Source organism: Castor canadensis, chromosome 5 (genome assembly GCF_047511655.1).
Source record: "Castor canadensis chromosome 5, mCasCan1.hap1v2, whole genome shotgun sequence".
NCBI lineage: Eukaryota > Metazoa > Chordata > Mammalia > Rodentia > Castoridae > Castor > Castor canadensis.
In genome coordinates this window covers 50098671-50116622 of record NC_133390.1, presented here as the reverse complement: position 1 = coordinate 50116622, position 17952 = coordinate 50098671, and the positions used below count along the sequence as shown (strand labels likewise).

The following is a 17952-nucleotide window of genomic DNA, read 5'->3' as shown; positions in this document are numbered from 1 at the left end:
TTCTCATTCATTCCTCATAATTTGATCTTTCTCATTTAATCAATGTATTATAGCTTCTGAGAGGTCTTTCTTAATTTCTAGCATCCTTTGTACAAAACAGATTAAGTATCTACTGTAACTGAGTTGATGATATTGTACCAATGTCACTTTCTTGATTTTGACAATTTATGTTAGTTATACAATATAATATTGGCAGAAAGCTGGGCAAAGAACACATGGGAACTGTACTATTTTTCTAAATTCTTGTATTAAACTACTTCTAAATAAAAAGTCATTTAAAAATAAACAAATAGCCATAAATGTCTCCCAGATTGTCATTTACAGTGCCCCAACCCTTATCAGGATTTATTTCTAGAATAAATACAGGAACTTTTGGTGCTATAGTAGGATAACCCAACAACTCTGATAATTTGATTAATAAAATTAACATGTCAATTCAAGAAATAGGAGTAATTCTCTGGCCAAAAACAGGAAGAGTAACTTGATTGTGGTATGTACCTCTTCAGAAGAAAGGCTAAGACACAAGGGAATATGTTTGGGGAAACAAGTTTCAGAAAGACAAAAGTTTTGATCATCCTGATTGTTGAGTGGAAAGAAATTTGTTTTGGGCACAGAAAAAATCTGGTTACCAATAAAGCATCTTTTTTTGTGAAGCACAGTATTTTATTATTTGGTTTTTTTCAGAATTTAAATTCTAAGGTAAAACAAGATCAAATCAAAATATTTATGGTTGTATATTTTTTAGGAAAAGATCTTAGACTGTGAGAATTCAAAAAGACATCCTGTGGGATCCTGTCCAGATGGACTTCCAATGTTTCTGTGCTCCCTAAAATTCCAAAGATGGTACTTAAAAAGATTAAATATGCAGAGCAACGTGGCTATCACTAGTAAAAATGTCAGATTGTGCCTTTTTAAACATCGGTGGTATTTAGTAAATTCCTAATGGAATTTAAGAACTGTAAATCTAGAAGGGGCCTAGATATGCTTCTAGTGGAAGTTAATGTATATGTCACTCCAGCGGTGCTTCCATTGGTGAACCTTAGATGAGGTGAATCTACACCCTTCTGTATGTGAGCTAATCTGTTCATTCCCACACATTGGTGTTCATAAAAATCTCTTGGGTTCCTTGTTTAAAGCAAGATCCCCAGCTCTTACCCTGTACATTATAATTATGCAGGTAAGTAACAAGACCTAGGAATCATCATTTTCACACTATGTAAGTTCTGATATAACAATATCCAGACCCATTTTGAGAAGCATTGTGTTGATTTCTCATTTTATATTTTACACACCTCATTCACAGAGGTTGTGTGACTTTCCTAAAATCATATCATTAATTAACTAATTAATTAATGATTAATGGTGAAGCTGGAAGGCAGCCTAAGTTTCATGATTTTTAGCCTAGTACTCTTACACATTTCCACCCTCAAGTTTGCTATGTAGTATTAACATTGTGTAATGAAACCATCTTTTGTAATTTGCCTCTCCTCTGCATGGAGTAGAGAATACCCTTGACTATGCCTCCTTCAGATTCTTCCCTTAATTCCTGTGCACTCTAGGTAACAAGCCCATGGATAAATTGGCAATCCTAAACAAAATTTACCCCATTACTGCCCTTCTAAAAAGCTCCCATTGGAAAGAGCTACTTTATATGTTCTAATTTAGTGGCAGGCCCATACCCATTTTCTATGGGAGTTAGTCTGAAAGGACAATGAAGAAGACTATCGCCTGAGTTTGCATGGTCATTTTCATAGTGGTCGCAATTCAGCCAAGCAGCTACCTGCTCCCCTATAGAGGGCTGGTGAGGAGAGCCACATAATGATCAGGAAATAAACTGGGAGGCTCCTTTAAAGCCTATGTTCCACTGTACAGGTATACACATGGCAATTTAGCACTTGTAATTGTAGCAAAAAAGAACCAAATTCTGAATTTCATGTCTTCTTAATTTAAATTTCAAAACTGGCACTCAATTTAGTGATCTTCGGAATGCTTGTGTATTTGGGGAAAAACTTGGGTATGAATTTATTCTTCTAACTATAGATTTTATGCAATCTAAAAATAGATCAAGTATTCTCACTAAAAGTTTAGCATTCAAATGATAGTGTACTATAAGAGTGAAATACACACGGCCTTAGTATTACTAAAAGATTTTGAGTATCTCATTAATAATTTTTATATTGAGTACATGATGTAATGTTGTTATTTGCATTGTAATGAGTTAAATAAAACATGTTACTAAAATTTAGGAAAAAAGGTAGCTTAAATGCTTGTCGATAAAACCAGTGCCTAGCAAGTGTGAGGCCTTGAGTACGACCAAAGAAAGAAAGAGAAGGGGGAAGAGGGGAAGGGAAGGGAGGGTAGAGAGAGAGAAGAAAAAAGGAAGGAAGGAAGGACGTTTACGAGACCCCATATCAATCAATGGTGGCAAATCATCCCACCTACATGGGGAGCACAAACAGTAGGATCCTTGCCCAGGCTGGCCTGGGCATAAAGTGAGACCATATCTAAAAAAATAACCAATGCAAAAAGGGCTCATGGAGTGGCTCAAGTGGTAGAGAACTTAACCAGGCACAAGACTCTGAGTTCATTACTCCAGTACCACCAAAAAAAACAAAAAATTGAAAAATAAATTAAGTAACCCACAGCATTCCAACAATAAGTAAAACTGACCATATCAACCATGGTAAAGAGCTTCCATGAAATTGTTCTCTAGGAGAAAAATAAAGAAGGTGTTTCCTAAGTTGTCAGCTTGATAAAATATTTTCTACTCAAAAAGAGTAGAGTACCCTATTGTAATTTTGTTCTATGACCTTCAGATCAGTAAATGACATAGTAAGTCATAAAGGGCTTCTATTCTTACTCCCACAAAGTGCATTAAAAAATAGAATCTTTTAACGATAACTAAGCAATGACCTTCAGGGCATTTTTAAAAAATAAAAGAAGGAAAACTTTGGTCCAGGGGAATATTATCCCCACTGCTTCATGGTCCACTATTTTCAGAAGACTATACCATACCTGAGTGGTATTAAAAAGGCAGAATATGTAGCTGAAGATAATCCTGATGTCATCATTATTAATTAGCATAAAGTAAGACAGAACCCAGGTAATTCCAAAAACAACTGCAATAGATAATGTGCTGAGCATCTTCTTTAGGGATGAAACCTTTTTTGTGCTAGGTGAAGGAAAACAAGAAAGAAAATATGACTCATTAGGTTATCCTTTTTTCATGCATATTCAGCCATTCATATCCATTGTTATTTTTAAAATATTATGCCTCCTATTCACAATAGCCAAGTTATGGAAACAGCCAAGATGCCCCACCACTGACAAATGGATTAAGAAAATGTGGTATCTATACACAATGGACTTTTATGCAGCCATGAAGAAGAACGAAATGTTATCATTTGCTGGTAAATGGATGGAATTGGAGAACATCATTCTGAGTGAGGTTAGCCTGGCCCAAAAGACCACAAATCATATGTTCTCCCTCATATATGGACATTAGATCAAGGGCAAACACAACAAGGGGATTGGACTTTGAGCACATGATAAAAGTGGGAGCATACAAGGGAGAGGTGAGGATAGGTAAGACACCTAAAAAACTAGCTAGCATTTGTTGCCCTTAACGCAGAGAAACTAAAGCAGATACCTTAAAAGTAACTGAGGCCAACAGGAAAAGGGGACCAGGAACTAGAGAAAAGGTTAGGTCAAAAAGAATTAACCTAGAAGGTAACACCCACGCACAGGAAATCAATGTGAGTCAATGCCCTGTATAGCTATCCTTATCTCAACCAGCAAAAACCCTTGTTCCTTCCTATTATTGCTTATATTCTCTCTACAACAAAATTAGAAATAAGGGCAAAATAGTTTCTGCTGGGTATTGAGGGGGTGGGGGGAGAGGGAGGGGTCGGAGTGGGTGGTAAGGGAGAGGGTGGGGGCAGGGGGGAGAAATGACCCAAGCCTTGTATGCACATATGAATAATAAAATTAAAAAAACATATTATGCCTCAGGTGGAAGAACATTGATACTAGATCTTACCTCACTCTAGAGAAAGTATGAGTAGCAAGCTTTGCTTAAGAATACCTTACTACCCATTTAAAAGCTTGGAGGGAGAAGGATATAAGGAAAGGTTGTAAGAGAGTGAATATCGTGGAAATATTACCTACACATGTATATAAATGGAAAAATGAGATCTATTGAAAGTATTCCAGGAATGAAGGGAGGAGGGATAAAGAAGAATGATGGAGGGGGTGAATTCAACTATGATATATTGTAAGAACTTTTATAAATATCACAACAAAGCCCCAGTACAATAATAATAAAAATGAAGATTAAAAATTAATAAATAAGAGCTCAAGAAAAAACAATTCTTTACATGCTTTACTGCAGGCAAATTTCACTAAGAATTAACTCTTTTGTTGGAATGGAATTATGATTACATGGGTATTCCCACAAGATCAGCCAGTGAGGACTTCCTCCTGTGTGGGGGGTGGAAGGTGGGGTTGTTTTCTGGGATCTTGCTATGCCTTGGGTTTATATAAGAAAAGTTATTCAAATACAGGGTGATCTTTTTCCCTCTCATGAGAAGTTTATGCTTTTGGAATCTGGTGTTGACTGTTACACTTACTTTGGCTAGTAAAACACTAGCAAATGTTATAAGAAGAGACTTTAAGTGTCATTAGAGTTTGCTTCCTTTCACTATTCTTTGGAATCCTGAGACCACTATATGAAGAAGCTAGGATTGGCCTAATGGAGAAGGAAAAAACAACACAGAGCAGAAATGAGTTTTCCCAACTATTCAGATGCTACCCAAACCCAGTCATCTACCAACTGCCAGAAATGGAAGTGAGTCACCTGGCTCATCCAAGACTGAACAACCACCCAGACAATGCTCAAACTAGTACAAAAAACAAATATTTGTCATTATAAGCCACTAAATTTTGGAATGATTTGTTATATAGTTAACTAACTAGCATATGAAAGATAATTAGTTAAACAATTAAGTTATACATGCTTTTCATTGTAACTAGGCCAATTTAAAGAACCATGGGCTATCAGTCAGTCAAAATTTAGAAATAAACATGTGATTGGTGTTTGTGGTCAATAATGATATTGCATAGAATCTAATTTGAAATTAGGCTAAGAAGTCTTTACCAAAGTTTTTCAGCACTACTACTAATGCTTGTCAGTGATGGCATATTCCTCATATTTCCCCTTAATTATGCATATAAGAAAGATAATACTTACTTTTGATTTGTAGAGCACATTATTTGATATTATATTCTCACCAGTGAGGTTGGTCTGCATTTACCTGTTCACACCAAGTGGATCTATTTGTGAGATTACTGAATGTTCACAGAAGCTTTTATGGTAAACATATTTGGGATAAGCAAAATCTTATAGAATTAAATCTGAACTCAAAACCTCATTAGCCCTGTGTTCTGACCAGTTTGTGCTGTGGAGATAGGGCTGGGGTACAGAATCTATGTTTTTCATAGTTTATGTTCTTTGTCTCTCCAACCAAAAGCTCTCACTTAATATTAGAGATAACAATGAGAATGCTTATAGGGATCAGGAAGATTATAACAAGGAGAGGAGCAGTCTGAATGGGAACCAGTAAGCCAGAGAGCACATGACTCCTCGTTGGGAATATGGACTTAGTGCAGCCAGATGCTCAAGATTTTCAAGAAAATTTTCATTTTTAAGTGAAATGTCCAAACTTTCATATATTTACAATGAATTTTTAAACATATAAAGCCATTGTATAATTCAAACTGTATGTATAATGTACAGCCTACAAACACTGGTTTATGAAATGAAAATGCAGGAACAAGCACCTCCTCACAACTCTTTAATTATTCAACACTGACTTTTGAATATTTGGGTCAGGGGGAGGGAAAAATATCTTTCTTGAAGGCTCAGGATTTAGTTTTTCATTGGGCTCATATAACACAAATATGTGATGTGTAATGTAGTATCCCCACATAGTAGAACTAATGTTAGAGGATGAGAAGATCCACTTCCGGAGCCAAAGTTTATACAAAAATCTCTCTTAAACCCCCATATACCTGCCTTTGTGTTAGAATTTGAAAACTTTCAGAAATCATGTACACATTATAATTCTGGATTTGCTGCTGGATTAGTCTTGCCTAGCAGCTTCGTACTCATTGAGAATCTTACCTGGTCAGATTCTGGTTATTCTTCCACAATACTTTCACTGTGATCATAATAAATATAACAATATTCATGATGAGGATAATGGTTATAGGCATGATGAATGACCACAAAAATGGACTTGCTATAAAACCATTGCTGTTTGAAACTGCCAGCCAGCAGCTGTGGAGAAAATAAATTATTTCAATAGACCTAGAAAGTCATTAATACTGGTTCCTTATGGCATTAACACTGACACTCACTCAACTGAAATTTGACTGAAATCACTTTCAAGAATTCAACCCATTGTGCCCGGTGTGGAGGTACACACCAGAAATCCCAGCATTCAGCAGGCTGAGGCAGAAGGATCATGAGTTTGAAGCCAGCTTGGACTACATAGTAAGACCCTGTGCAAAAACAAATTGAGCACACTAAGGTGGGTCATGCCATATTTCTTTATCAGTCACAAGGAAGCTTTTGAGCTGTCTATTCAATGAGCCTTGAATAATTATTATTATTTATTATTATTATCATTATCATTATGGTACTAGGGATCAAACCCAGAGCTTTGGGCATGCTAGAAAATAGCTATACTGAACTACACTGCCAAGCTGACAGTTCGGAATTTAAGTCACTCCCTAGCATGTTGATGAAATAAGCCAAATTCAGAAAGATAAATGTGGCATGTTTTTGTTCATATCCAGAATCTAGACCTAAGAAACAATAATAATATGGCATGCTTGTAGAAGGGGAACTGTTTTGAGGTGGGAACCATTGGGGGGGGAAGGGGGCAAGGAAAGAGTGATGAGAGATGAATATGATCAAAGTACATTTTATACATATGTATGCAAACAGCATAATGAAACCCACTAAAAACTGTCAGAGGTAAGGGATTAGGAAACAGCAATAAAGACAGGATGAATTTGATTAAAGCACATTATATGCATGTATATAACTATCACAATGAAACCCCTTTATACAATTAATTTATGCTAATAAAATTTTTAAAAAAATAAATGTCACTTTGAGATATCTGATGGTAGGGAGTTACTATTTTATTTTACTTTTGAATATATAACTTATCCACATGGCTTAAAATATGAAACCTACACACTGTCATAAAGGGACAAAATTTCTTTTTACATTTGTTTGTAGTCACCCATTTTCAGTCAATGTTTCTTACGTATCCTTCTATATTTGGGCTATGCCTAAATCAGCAAATGCATACTTTGTTGATTTTTAAACAAATGGCAACATTCAATACATGCTTCTATACCTCACTTAACAATATATTATGGAGATCATTCTATCACAAAATATAAAAAGCATCCTCATTAATTTTCATAGCTACTTATTAGTCCATTATTTTGATTCCATTGCCATGCCCAACTTATTTTTGAGATCAGGTCTCATTAACTTGTTTTTTTCTTTTTTTTTTGGCAATACTGGGGTTTAAACTCAGGGCCTTGCTCTCGCTAGACAGGTGCTCTACCACTTGAGCCATGCCTCCAGTCCTTTTTGCTTTGGTTGTTTTTGAGAGAGGGTTTCATGTTTACACCCGGCATGGCTAGACAGTGATCCTCCTATTTATATTTCTGGTACAGCTGGGATGGCAGGGGCATGCCACCATGCCCAGGCTTTTATTTGTTGAGATGTAAAATTCATCTTTAGGACTTCTAGCTGCCCTTTCCTTTCAACCATGATTGGAGGATAATTGTTATGGTTTTCATATGACGAGACCCTCAAAAAGTTCATGTGTTGTGTCTCCAGCTGATGGCGAGAAGTGACTGGATCACAAGGGTGTGCTAACTACACCATTGAAGGGTTCATCCTGACTGAACTACTAGAAGAGGGTGGCTTGTTGTAGGAAGTAGGTCATTGGCGGGTATGCCTTGGAAGGGTATATCTTGTCCCTGGTCTCATCCTATATCTCTACTTTCTAGCCACCATGAGGTAAGCAACTTTGCCACATTAACAGGGCCAGGTGATAAAAGACTGAAACCTTGAAACTGAATCTTTTGAATTGTTTCCCTCAGATATTTTATCACAGCAATGAAGAGGTGACCAATACAGCAAGCCTTTTGGCCAGTCCCTCTTCACAACCCCATACACTGAAAGAAAACAAACTACTTGTCTAATAATTTAATGAAATCTTGCTGAGATCTACTTCTAAAAGTCTGGGAGCCTCTTTGGTGACTAAGTGGCTGGCAAAATTTTTCAAAGAAAATGATGGACCCATTTCTTATCCAGGACTTAGGGAAACGGATTTTAAAAGGGGAGGAAAGGATAAAGAAAGAAAACAACAATCACACTCTATTTTATTTTATTTATTTTTTATTGTTTTATTATTCATATGTGCATACAATGCTTGGGTCATTTCTCCCCCCTGCCCCCACCACCTCCCTTACCACCCACTCCGCCCCCTCCCTCTCCCCCCAATCCCCTCAATACTCGGCAGACACCATTTTGCCCTTATCTCTAATTTTGTTGAAGAGAGAGTATAAGCAATAATAGGAACGAACAAGGGTTTTTGCTAGTTGAGATAAGGACAGCTATACAGGGAGTTGACTCACATTAATTTCCTGTGGGTGTGTGTTACCTTCTAGGTTAATTCTTTTTGATCTAACATTTTCTATAGTTCCTGGTCCCCTTTCCTATTGGCCTCAGTTGCTTTTAAGGAATTTTTTAGGTATCTAACTTATCCTCATACCTCCCTTGTATGCTCTTGCTTTTATCATGTGCTCAAAGTCCAATCCCCTTGTTGTGTTTGCCCTTGATCTAATGTCCACATATGAGGGAGAACATACGATTTGTGGTCTTTTGGGCCAGGCTAACCTCACTCAGAATGATGTTCTCCAATTCCATCCATTTACCAGTGAATGATAACATTTTGTTCTTCTTCATGGCTGTATAAAATTCCATTGTGTATAGATACCACATTTTCTTAATCCATTCGTCAGTAGTGGGGCATCTTGGCTGTTTCCATAACTTGGCTATTGTGAATAGTGCTGCAATAAGCATGGGTGTGCAGGTGCCTCTGGAGTAACCTGTGTCACAGTCTTTTGGGTATAACCCCAAGAGTGGTATTGCTGGATCAAATGGTATATCAATGTTTAGCTTTTTAAGTAGCCTCCAATTTTTTTTCCACAGTGGTTGTACTAGTTTACATTCCCACCAACAGTGTAAGATGGTTCCTTTTTCCCCACATCCTCGCCAACACCTGTTGTTGGTGGTGTTGCTAATGATGGCTATTCTAACAGGGGTGAGGTGGAATCTTAGTGTGGTTTTAATTTGCATTTCCTTTATTGCTAGAGATGGTGAGCATTTTTTCATGTGTTTTTTGGCCATTTTTTTGAATTTCTTCTTTTGAGAAAGTTCTGTTTACTTCACTTGCCCATTTCTTTATTGCTTCATTAGTTTTGAGAGAATTTAGCTTTTTAAGTTCCCTATATATTCTGGTTATCAGTCCTTTGTCTGATGTATAACTGGCAAATATTTTCTCCCACTCTGTGGGTGTTCTCTTCAGTTTAGAGACCATTTCTTTTGATGAACAGAAGCTTTTTAGTTTTATGAGGTCCCATTTATCTATGCTATCTCTTAGTTGCTGTGCTGCTGGGGTTCCGTTGGGAAAGTTCTTACCTATACCTACTAATTCCAGAGTATTTCCTACTCTTTCTTGTATCAACTTAAGAGTTTGTGGTCTGATATTAAGATCCTTGATCCATTTTGAGTTAATCTTGGTATAGGGTGATATACATGGATCTAGTTTCAGTTTTTTGCACACTGCTAACCAGTTTTCCCAGCAGTTTTTGTTGAAGAGGCTGCTATTTCTCCATCGTATATTTTTAGCTCCTTTGTCAAAGACAAGTTGGTTATAGTTGTGTGGCTTCATATCTGGGTCCTCTATTCTGTTCCACTGGTCTTCATGTCTGTTTTTGTGCCAGTACCATGCTGTTTTTATTGTTATTGCTTTGTAGTATAGTTTGAAGTCAGGTATCGTGATACCTCCAGCATTGTTCTTTTGACTGAGTATTGCCTTGGCTATTCGTGGCCTCTTGTGTTTCCATATAAATTTAACGGTATTTTTCAATCTCTTTAATGAATGTCATTGGAATTTTGATGGGAATTGCATTAAACATGTTGGTTACTTTTGGGAGAACAGACATTTTTACTATTTTGATTCTACCAATCCATGAGCATGGGAGATCTCTCCACTTTCTATAGTCTTCCTCAATCTCTTTCTTCAGAAGTGTATAGTTTTCCTTGTAGAGGTCATTCACATATTTGTTAGGTTTACACCTATTTATTTGATTTTTTTTGAGGCTATTGTAAATGGAATTGATTTCATATATTCTTTTCCAGTTTGTTCATTATTAGTGTATAGAAATGCTCATGATTTTTCTATGTTGATTTTATATCCTGCTTCCTTGCTGTAGCTATTGATGATGTCTAGAAGCTTCTGTGGAGAGTTTTTTGGGTCTTTAAGATCATGTTGTCTGCAAATAGGGATATTTTAACAGTTTCTTTACCTATTTGTATTCCTTTTATTCCTTCTTCTTGCCTAATTGCTCTGGCTGAATCCCAGTATTATGTTGAATAGGAGTGGAGATAGTGGACATCCTTGTCCGGTTCCTGATTTTAGAGGGAATGGTTTCAGTTTTTCTCCATTAAGTATAATGCTGGCTATAGGTTTGTCATATATAGCCTTTATAATGTTGAGGTACTTTCCTTCTATTCCTGGTGTTCTTAGAGCTTTTATCATGCAATGGTGTTGGATCTTATCAAAGGCTTTTTCTGCATCTATTGAGGTGATCAAGTGGTTTTTGTCTTTGCTTCTGTTAATGTGGTTTATTATGTTTATTGATTTTCATATGTTGAACCACCCCTGCATTCCTAGGATGAAGCCTACTTGGTCATGGTGAATAATCTTTTTGATGTGTTGTTGAATTTGGTTTGCCATTATTTTGTTGAGGATTTTTGCGTTAATGTTCATTAAGGAGATTGGCCTATAGTTCTCCTTTTTGGAGGTGTCTTTGCCTTGTTTTGGGATAAGTGTAATACTGCTTTCATAAAATGTGTTAGGCAGTTTTCCTTCCTTTTCTTTTTTGTGGAACAGTTTAAGGAGGGTTGGTATCAGTTCTTCTTTAAAGGTCTGATAGAATTCTGCAGAGAATCCATCAGGTCCTGGACTTTTCTTTTTGGGGAGACTCTTGATTGCTGCTTCAATTTCATTTTGTGTTATAGGTCTATTCAGGTGATTAATTTCCTCTTGGTTCAGTTTTGGATGATCATATGTATCTAGAAGACTGTCCATTTCTTTAAGATTTTCAAATTTATTTGAATATAGGTTCTCCAAGTAGTCTCTGATGATTTCCTGGACTTCCATGGTATTTGTTATTATCTCCCCTTTTGCATTCCTGATTCTACTAATTTGGGTTTTTTCTCTACTCATTTTAGTCAGGTTTGCCATGGGTCTATCAATCTTGTTTATTTTTTCAAAGAACCAACTTTTTGTGTCATTAATTCTTTGTTTTTTGCATTTCTATTTCATTGATTTCAGCTCTTATTTTTATTATTTCTCTCCTTCTGTTTGTTTTGGGATTTGCTTGTTATTGTTTTTCTAGGAGTTTGAGATGTATCATTAGGTCATTGATTTGGGATCTTTCACTCTTTTTAATATATGCACTCATGGCTGTAAACTTTCCTCTCAGGACTGCCTTTGCTGTGTCCCATGGATTCTGGTAGGTTGTGTTTTCATTTTCATTGACTTCCTGGAACTTTTTAATTTCCTCTTTTATTTCATCAGTGACTCATTGTTCATTAAGTAATGAGTTATTCAGTTTCCAGCTGTTTCCATGTTTTTTGTCTTTACTTTTGTTGTGAGTTCTAGTTTTACTGCATTGTGATCAGATAGTATGCATGGTATAATTTCTATTTTCTTATATTTACTGAGGCTTGCTTTGTGCCCTAGGATATGATTTATTTTGGAGAAGGTTCCATAGGCTGCTGAGAAGAATGAATATTGTGTAGAAGTTGGATGAAATGTTCGATAGACATCAGGTAGGTCCATTTGATCTATTGTATATTTTAGATCTTGGATTTCTTTATTGATTTTTTGTTTGCATGACCTATCTATTAATGATAATGGGGTGTTAAAGTCTCCCACAACCACTGTGTTGGAGTTAATATATGCTTTTAGGTCTTTCAGGGTATGTTTGATGAAATTGGGTACATTGACATTGGGTGCATATAGGTTGATAATTATTATTTCCTTTTGGTCTATTTCCCCTTTTATTAGTATAGAATGTCCTTTATCTTATTTGATCAATGTAGGTTTGAAGTCTACTTTGTCAGAGTTAAGTATTGCTACTCCTGCCTGTTTTGGGGGGCCACTGGCTTGGTAAATCTTCTTCCAGACTTTCATCCTAAGCCTATCCTTATTTCTGTCGGTGAGATGGGTCTCCTGTAAGCAACACATTGTTGGATCTTCCCTTTTAATCCATTTTGTCAAGCAGTGCCTTTTGATGGATGAGTTAAGTCCGTTAACATTAAGTGTTATTACTGATAAGTATGTGGTGATTCCTGTCATTTAGTTGTCGTAGTTGTTTGAAGGTTTGATTGTGTGTACCTAAGTTAGGGTTATTCTCTACTTTCTTGCTTTTTCTTTTCCTGTGGTTTGGTGCTGCCTGTCTTTTCATGGTTAAGTTGGGTTTCACTTCTGTTTGCAGAATCCCTTGAAGAATCTTTTGTAGTGGTGGCTTGTGGTCACATATTGTTTTAGTTTGTGCTTATCATGGAAGACTTTTATTGCTCCATCTATTTTGAATGATAGTTTTGCTGGGTAGAGTATCCTGGGGTTGAAGTTATTTTCATTCAGTGCCCGGAAGATCTCACCCCACGCTCTTCTTGCTTTTAATGTTTCTGTTGAGAAGTCTGCAGAGTTCATTTATCTGTTTATTAATCTTGTTCTCTGTTTCACTTTGGTGTTTATACAGTGCTTCTATGGTTTCCTTTATTTCTTCTTTTGCTTTTTCAAATTCTCTATTTTTGTTGTCTTGGAATATTTTGAGTGTCTCCTGAACATTTTGGTTGACCCTATCCAGTATCATCTCTATAAAATTCTCATTGAGTACCTGTAGTATGTCTTCTTTTAAATGACTCTTGTGGGCTTCATTGGGTTCTTTGGCATAGTATATCTTCAGTTGTTGGAGTCTGGATCTTAGTATCTGTTTTCTTCATTTCCCTCTGGTTCCCATACTAATTTTTTGCTTTGGGGAAACTGGTTTCCCTGTTTTTTCTGTCTTCCCATCATTGCCCTTGGTGTTGTTATTGTCCCTGTACAGTGTGCAATTAAGTATTTTCTGTCTTATAATAATAGCACTAGTGATATTTAGAATGGAAGGGTGAGAGGGGATGGAAAGCAAAGAAGTTAAGGGAAAAGGGAAAAACAAATATCAAGTAGAAAGAAAAAAAACAAAACAAAGAAACAAACAAAAAAGTTTCAAAGATATAAACAGGGAGAGACAGTGTACTAATCAACCGTAAGCTGAACAGGCATTAGAGAGACAGAGAGAGGATTGAAAATAAAAAGTAAAATGAATAAAGATAAGAATAAAAATAAAAAATGAGTAAATGAAAGAAAAAATATATATAAAAATAAAGTAAAATAAAACAAAATGAAAAATAGAAGAAAAAAAAAACCTCCAAGTTCAAATGCAATGAAGTTTCAGTCTTAATAATTTTGGTGTCCATCTCAGTCTCCAATCCTGAAGATGGTGCCTCAGATATCGTTCTGTAGTTGTCTCATCAAAGGGGATGCATAAAGTAGAACAAAACTGCACACACACACACAAAACTCACAAAGTGTCCCAAGTTCAAATGCAATACAGTTTCAGTAAGTTTTTCAGCATGCAGGTATAGTTCAGTTGTTTTCTCATCAAAGGTAGGGAGAGAGAAAAAAAAGAGTCTGGAGACAAGTCTGTGAAGGGCTATCTGCGGCTGTGGCTTGCCTGCCCGCTGCTGTCAGCCTGCTGTTGCTGGAGGCATTATTTATGCAGTACTCAGGGGTGAGCTTAGCACTCACTTGGCCTCACAGGCTTTGTTTACTCAGAGTTCTCCTGTGTGCGAGCCACTGCTACAAGCTTTCCCCTTTCCAAGCACACTGGGGCAGGTGACACTGCACCCGCTTTCTCAGGCCTGTGTGTTTATTTACAGTTCACGTGGGAAGTGGGTCCTCCCCCCTCTCCTGTGGAGTTTTCCTCCCACCGCTGCTTTTACAAGCTTTCCTGCTCCTGCTTGATGGGTGTGCCCTGCTGCCCCTGCTGGCTGGCATGTTTGTTTACAGCTCACGTGGGAGGTGGATCTTCCCCCCTCTCCTGTGGAGTTTTCCTCCCTCCACCATTCTCGCAAGCTTTCCCGTTCCTGGTTGCTAGGCACACATCCACGCTCCCACCGGAGCCTCTCTGGCCAGGCCCGGCTTGTTTATTTACAGTTCTAGGAAGGATTCCTCTCTCCTCTTCTTCTGTGCTCAGTGTGTCCCACCCTCTTTGCAATGTGTCTTTACTGTTCTTATTGCTTATTACTCAGTTTCTCTTTTTTCCCTGGGTGGGGGTCAGTCTGTCCAGGGAGCTATGCTGATCTGGCCCAGGGTTGTCTGTGGAAGTACTGCGTACCACTTAGCTCACCTTGTCCACGTCTTCCCAAGCCATTTGGGCGTGGGTGACTGGTGGCCGGGGGGCACTCCTGGTTTTTCCATTTAACGTGAAGTGGAGATTCTCTGCGCTGGCTGGAGGTGTGGATGGGTCAAAGTTTTGCCTTTTCTGGGTGGTTTTGCCTGCAAGGTGTGTCTCCAGTGTCTCTCCAAGATTTCACTATAGGAGGCTCGCTTTCTGCTTCCTCCCTCTAGCTGCCATCTTGGAATTCTCTACACTCTATTTTATAAAGACAAGCTTTCTAATCATGAAACAATTCAACAAATACTTATGTCATTTTAGAGCTATTTTAAACTTTAGAAAATACAAGTTCTAAAAGTTACTATTTGTACTATTGTGTGTGTGTGTGTGTGTGTGTGTGTGTGTGTGTACACTGACACAAATGTTTGTAAGGCTTTTTAGTGACTTCACACTGTTGGGGACATCTGTAAGGGAGATGCACATTGGTACCCATGTCCATCAGGAGGTGTATTAGAAGGGGACCCTCACCCCTGCTATCCTTTCCACTACTCAGAGTAAGAAGCAGTCATGCTAGATTGTTCTCACAAAACTTCCTCTCTTTGTTAATCTGAATTGAATGAATTAGGTCTTGAGAAATAGATTGCTGAGGAAGAGGATGGTTCCCACAGTGAGATTGACCCTTGTAGTTATGGAGTCTCAGGCTGTAGGTTCATCTGAAACACAGCTAAGGAACTGAAATCTAGGGAGCATCGTGGATAGACCTCAGAGGAAATGTTATATGCGTTGGTGATTTTGCCATGGGATGTGGGGAAAAATAGTTTTAACATTGAAAATTTAACCCCAAGGTTAACTTCAACTTGTCAGGAAAATCTGTAAGAGCCTGTCTGGGAGTGGCACAGAGAACTGGGGGTAGAAAATTAAGAGGAGCATGACCTGCTCTCCATTCACTTCTTAACTGGGTCTACAGAGAGGACAGTGGGCCAGAGAACTGAGTCAGAGCTGTCAGGGAGGAGGAACAGAGCCTCTGAGGGCAGTGGAGGAGAACACAGGATATTGAAGAGCAACTACTGGGACAGTAAGTCAGGAAAACCAAAACAATCCTTGATGTTTCTCAAGACAGCCCTGGATAGATTGTGTGGGGTGGAAAGTAGAAGGACAGGTGCCTGAGTTGAGGTGGGTAATGGAGTTGTACATTCTTCTGTCTCCATCCTCTATCATTAGTAGCCTCATGTCTTTCCCAACAGGAAAAGATCTGGTATTAATTCTTGACAGCTCGGGGTGAGTAAATTTAAGTCAGTTGGCTTCTTTCTCCTGAAGGGTTTTCCCCTACCTGGTGCTTGAGATTGAACCTAGGGCTTTGTGCATGCTATGGAAGTGTTTTACCACTTGAGCCATGCCCTGGCCCTTTTGGTTTTATTTTTTTAAATTTATTTTATTTTTGAGACAACATCTTGTTGCTACCTTTGCTCCGGCTGACCTCAAATTTGCGATCCTCCTACCTCCACCTCCTCAGTAGCTGGGATTACAAGCATGTACCACCATACCTGTCTTCTCCTGAAGGCTTTTATAGGAGTAGTTCTAGCTCTGTGCCTAGGCTAAAGCAGAATATCAGCAATGCAATTGGAAGTGAATTTTTTTCTCCTGTGAGATATTTACATACTATCCATTGTTTCTAATTGTGGAATTAAAGATTTTTAATTCAAAAAGATACTTAATGATAGCAGAGAGAAAATAGAATCTGAGAGTATGAAATCCAGCCAGGTAGCCACTTAGAATGGTCAGGAAAGATTCCCCACTCCAATGCCACAGCCTTCCCCTGGGAGCACTAATACCCTTTCCAGAGTTTGGTTTTAATTTGATTGTTGAAAATTAAGGTAGAATCCAGGGATAAGAATGGTTGGATTTATAAAATGAGCATGAAGGATAAATTATAGTTGCTCTTTGGAAGTAGAAATACATGTAAAGAATTGAGCCTCAGTTCAACTCAGTTTTCTTCTCTCCCTCCCTCTGTATAAAAAAACCAAACACTACACAGTCAGGTACTTCCATTGTTAACAGTTAATTATTCATGCCAGAGTCATAGGAATCATTTGTTATGTGTGCTAAATCACCACGAAATATTAATTATAATCATGTCAACATAGAATTGGTTCTTCAAAGTGAGGCATGAATGGTGCTTTTTTAAGTTATTAATTGTTTTCACTATTATTGTGGCTTTTACTTTCTACATGAAGGAAATAAGTCATGGGTTTACTAAAGATCATAACTATTGTGCCATATGATTTTCAGACTTAGTAAAAGAAAATAAATAGAAGAAATAGAAGAAAGTTCAGATTTATAAAGTTAGAAGGTAGTTACTTACTTTTCAGAAAGCTTTATCATAGGAAATTTCTATATCACCACATCTAAATAATGTGTTTTTTGAGAACTTGAAATATACGCCACTAAATATGATAATTATAAAGTGATATGCATATGTACAGTGACATTTAGATTCAATATCACTGAATAGTTTCACTCTTATCTCAAAGAAATGTATATTTAAAAAAATATAAACTTACATTTCCTCTTGCCGGTAGTCTAACTCCCAATTATTCCCACTCTGAGCATAAATAATTCCCACTGTTACACCAACTACTATAGCAGGGACTCCTATGTGATAAAGAGAGGTACAGCATTAATTATTCATCCAAGACTGGGATCAATTATAAAAGACCATGAATGAATTATACCTCTGACCCCTTTCAGATATATTGTTCTTTCCTCTATGGACAATATACCAATGGATTCACAGAGATAGGTCAACAGAAGATGGAATTTTTTTGTTTTCTTTCCCCTTTTTGAATTGGTTCTATATACCAATCCTATACTATTTCTTATTTCTTTGTATCTTTTATCACAATTTCCATACTAAAATGTCTGAATACATCTATCACTTAGATAAATTTAAATTTTGATATCACTAAGACAATTCTTCTTTTCTCCTTTGTTGGAACCCAGTACAATTTTCAAGATTTTTTCTTAAACAGTCACCCTGATTGTCTTTTTTGTAACATGTCTTTTAAAGTATCAGGAAGGTTAATTATTTATGGTGTAAGTCTCAAATAAATCAATAATAAAGATGTT

The 17952-nt window shown here is 37.2% G+C and overlaps 1 protein-coding gene across 1 annotated transcript in view; it reads right to left on the bottom strand.

Annotated features, from left to right (window-relative positions):
• The window catches only part of Adgrg7 (adhesion G protein-coupled receptor G7), a 60530-nt gene that overhangs the window by 1091 nt on the left and 41487 nt on the right, over positions 1-17952 (bottom strand). The window contains exons 13-15 of the mRNA XM_020183764.2: positions 17388-17478; positions 6182-6337; positions 3016-3172 (exon numbers count right to left, since the gene is read on the bottom strand). Coding sequence (XP_020039353.2) covers positions 3016-3172; positions 6182-6337; positions 17388-17478 — 404 coding nt within the window. The remainder of the gene's footprint in view (positions 1-3015; positions 3173-6181; positions 6338-17387; positions 17479-17952) is intronic.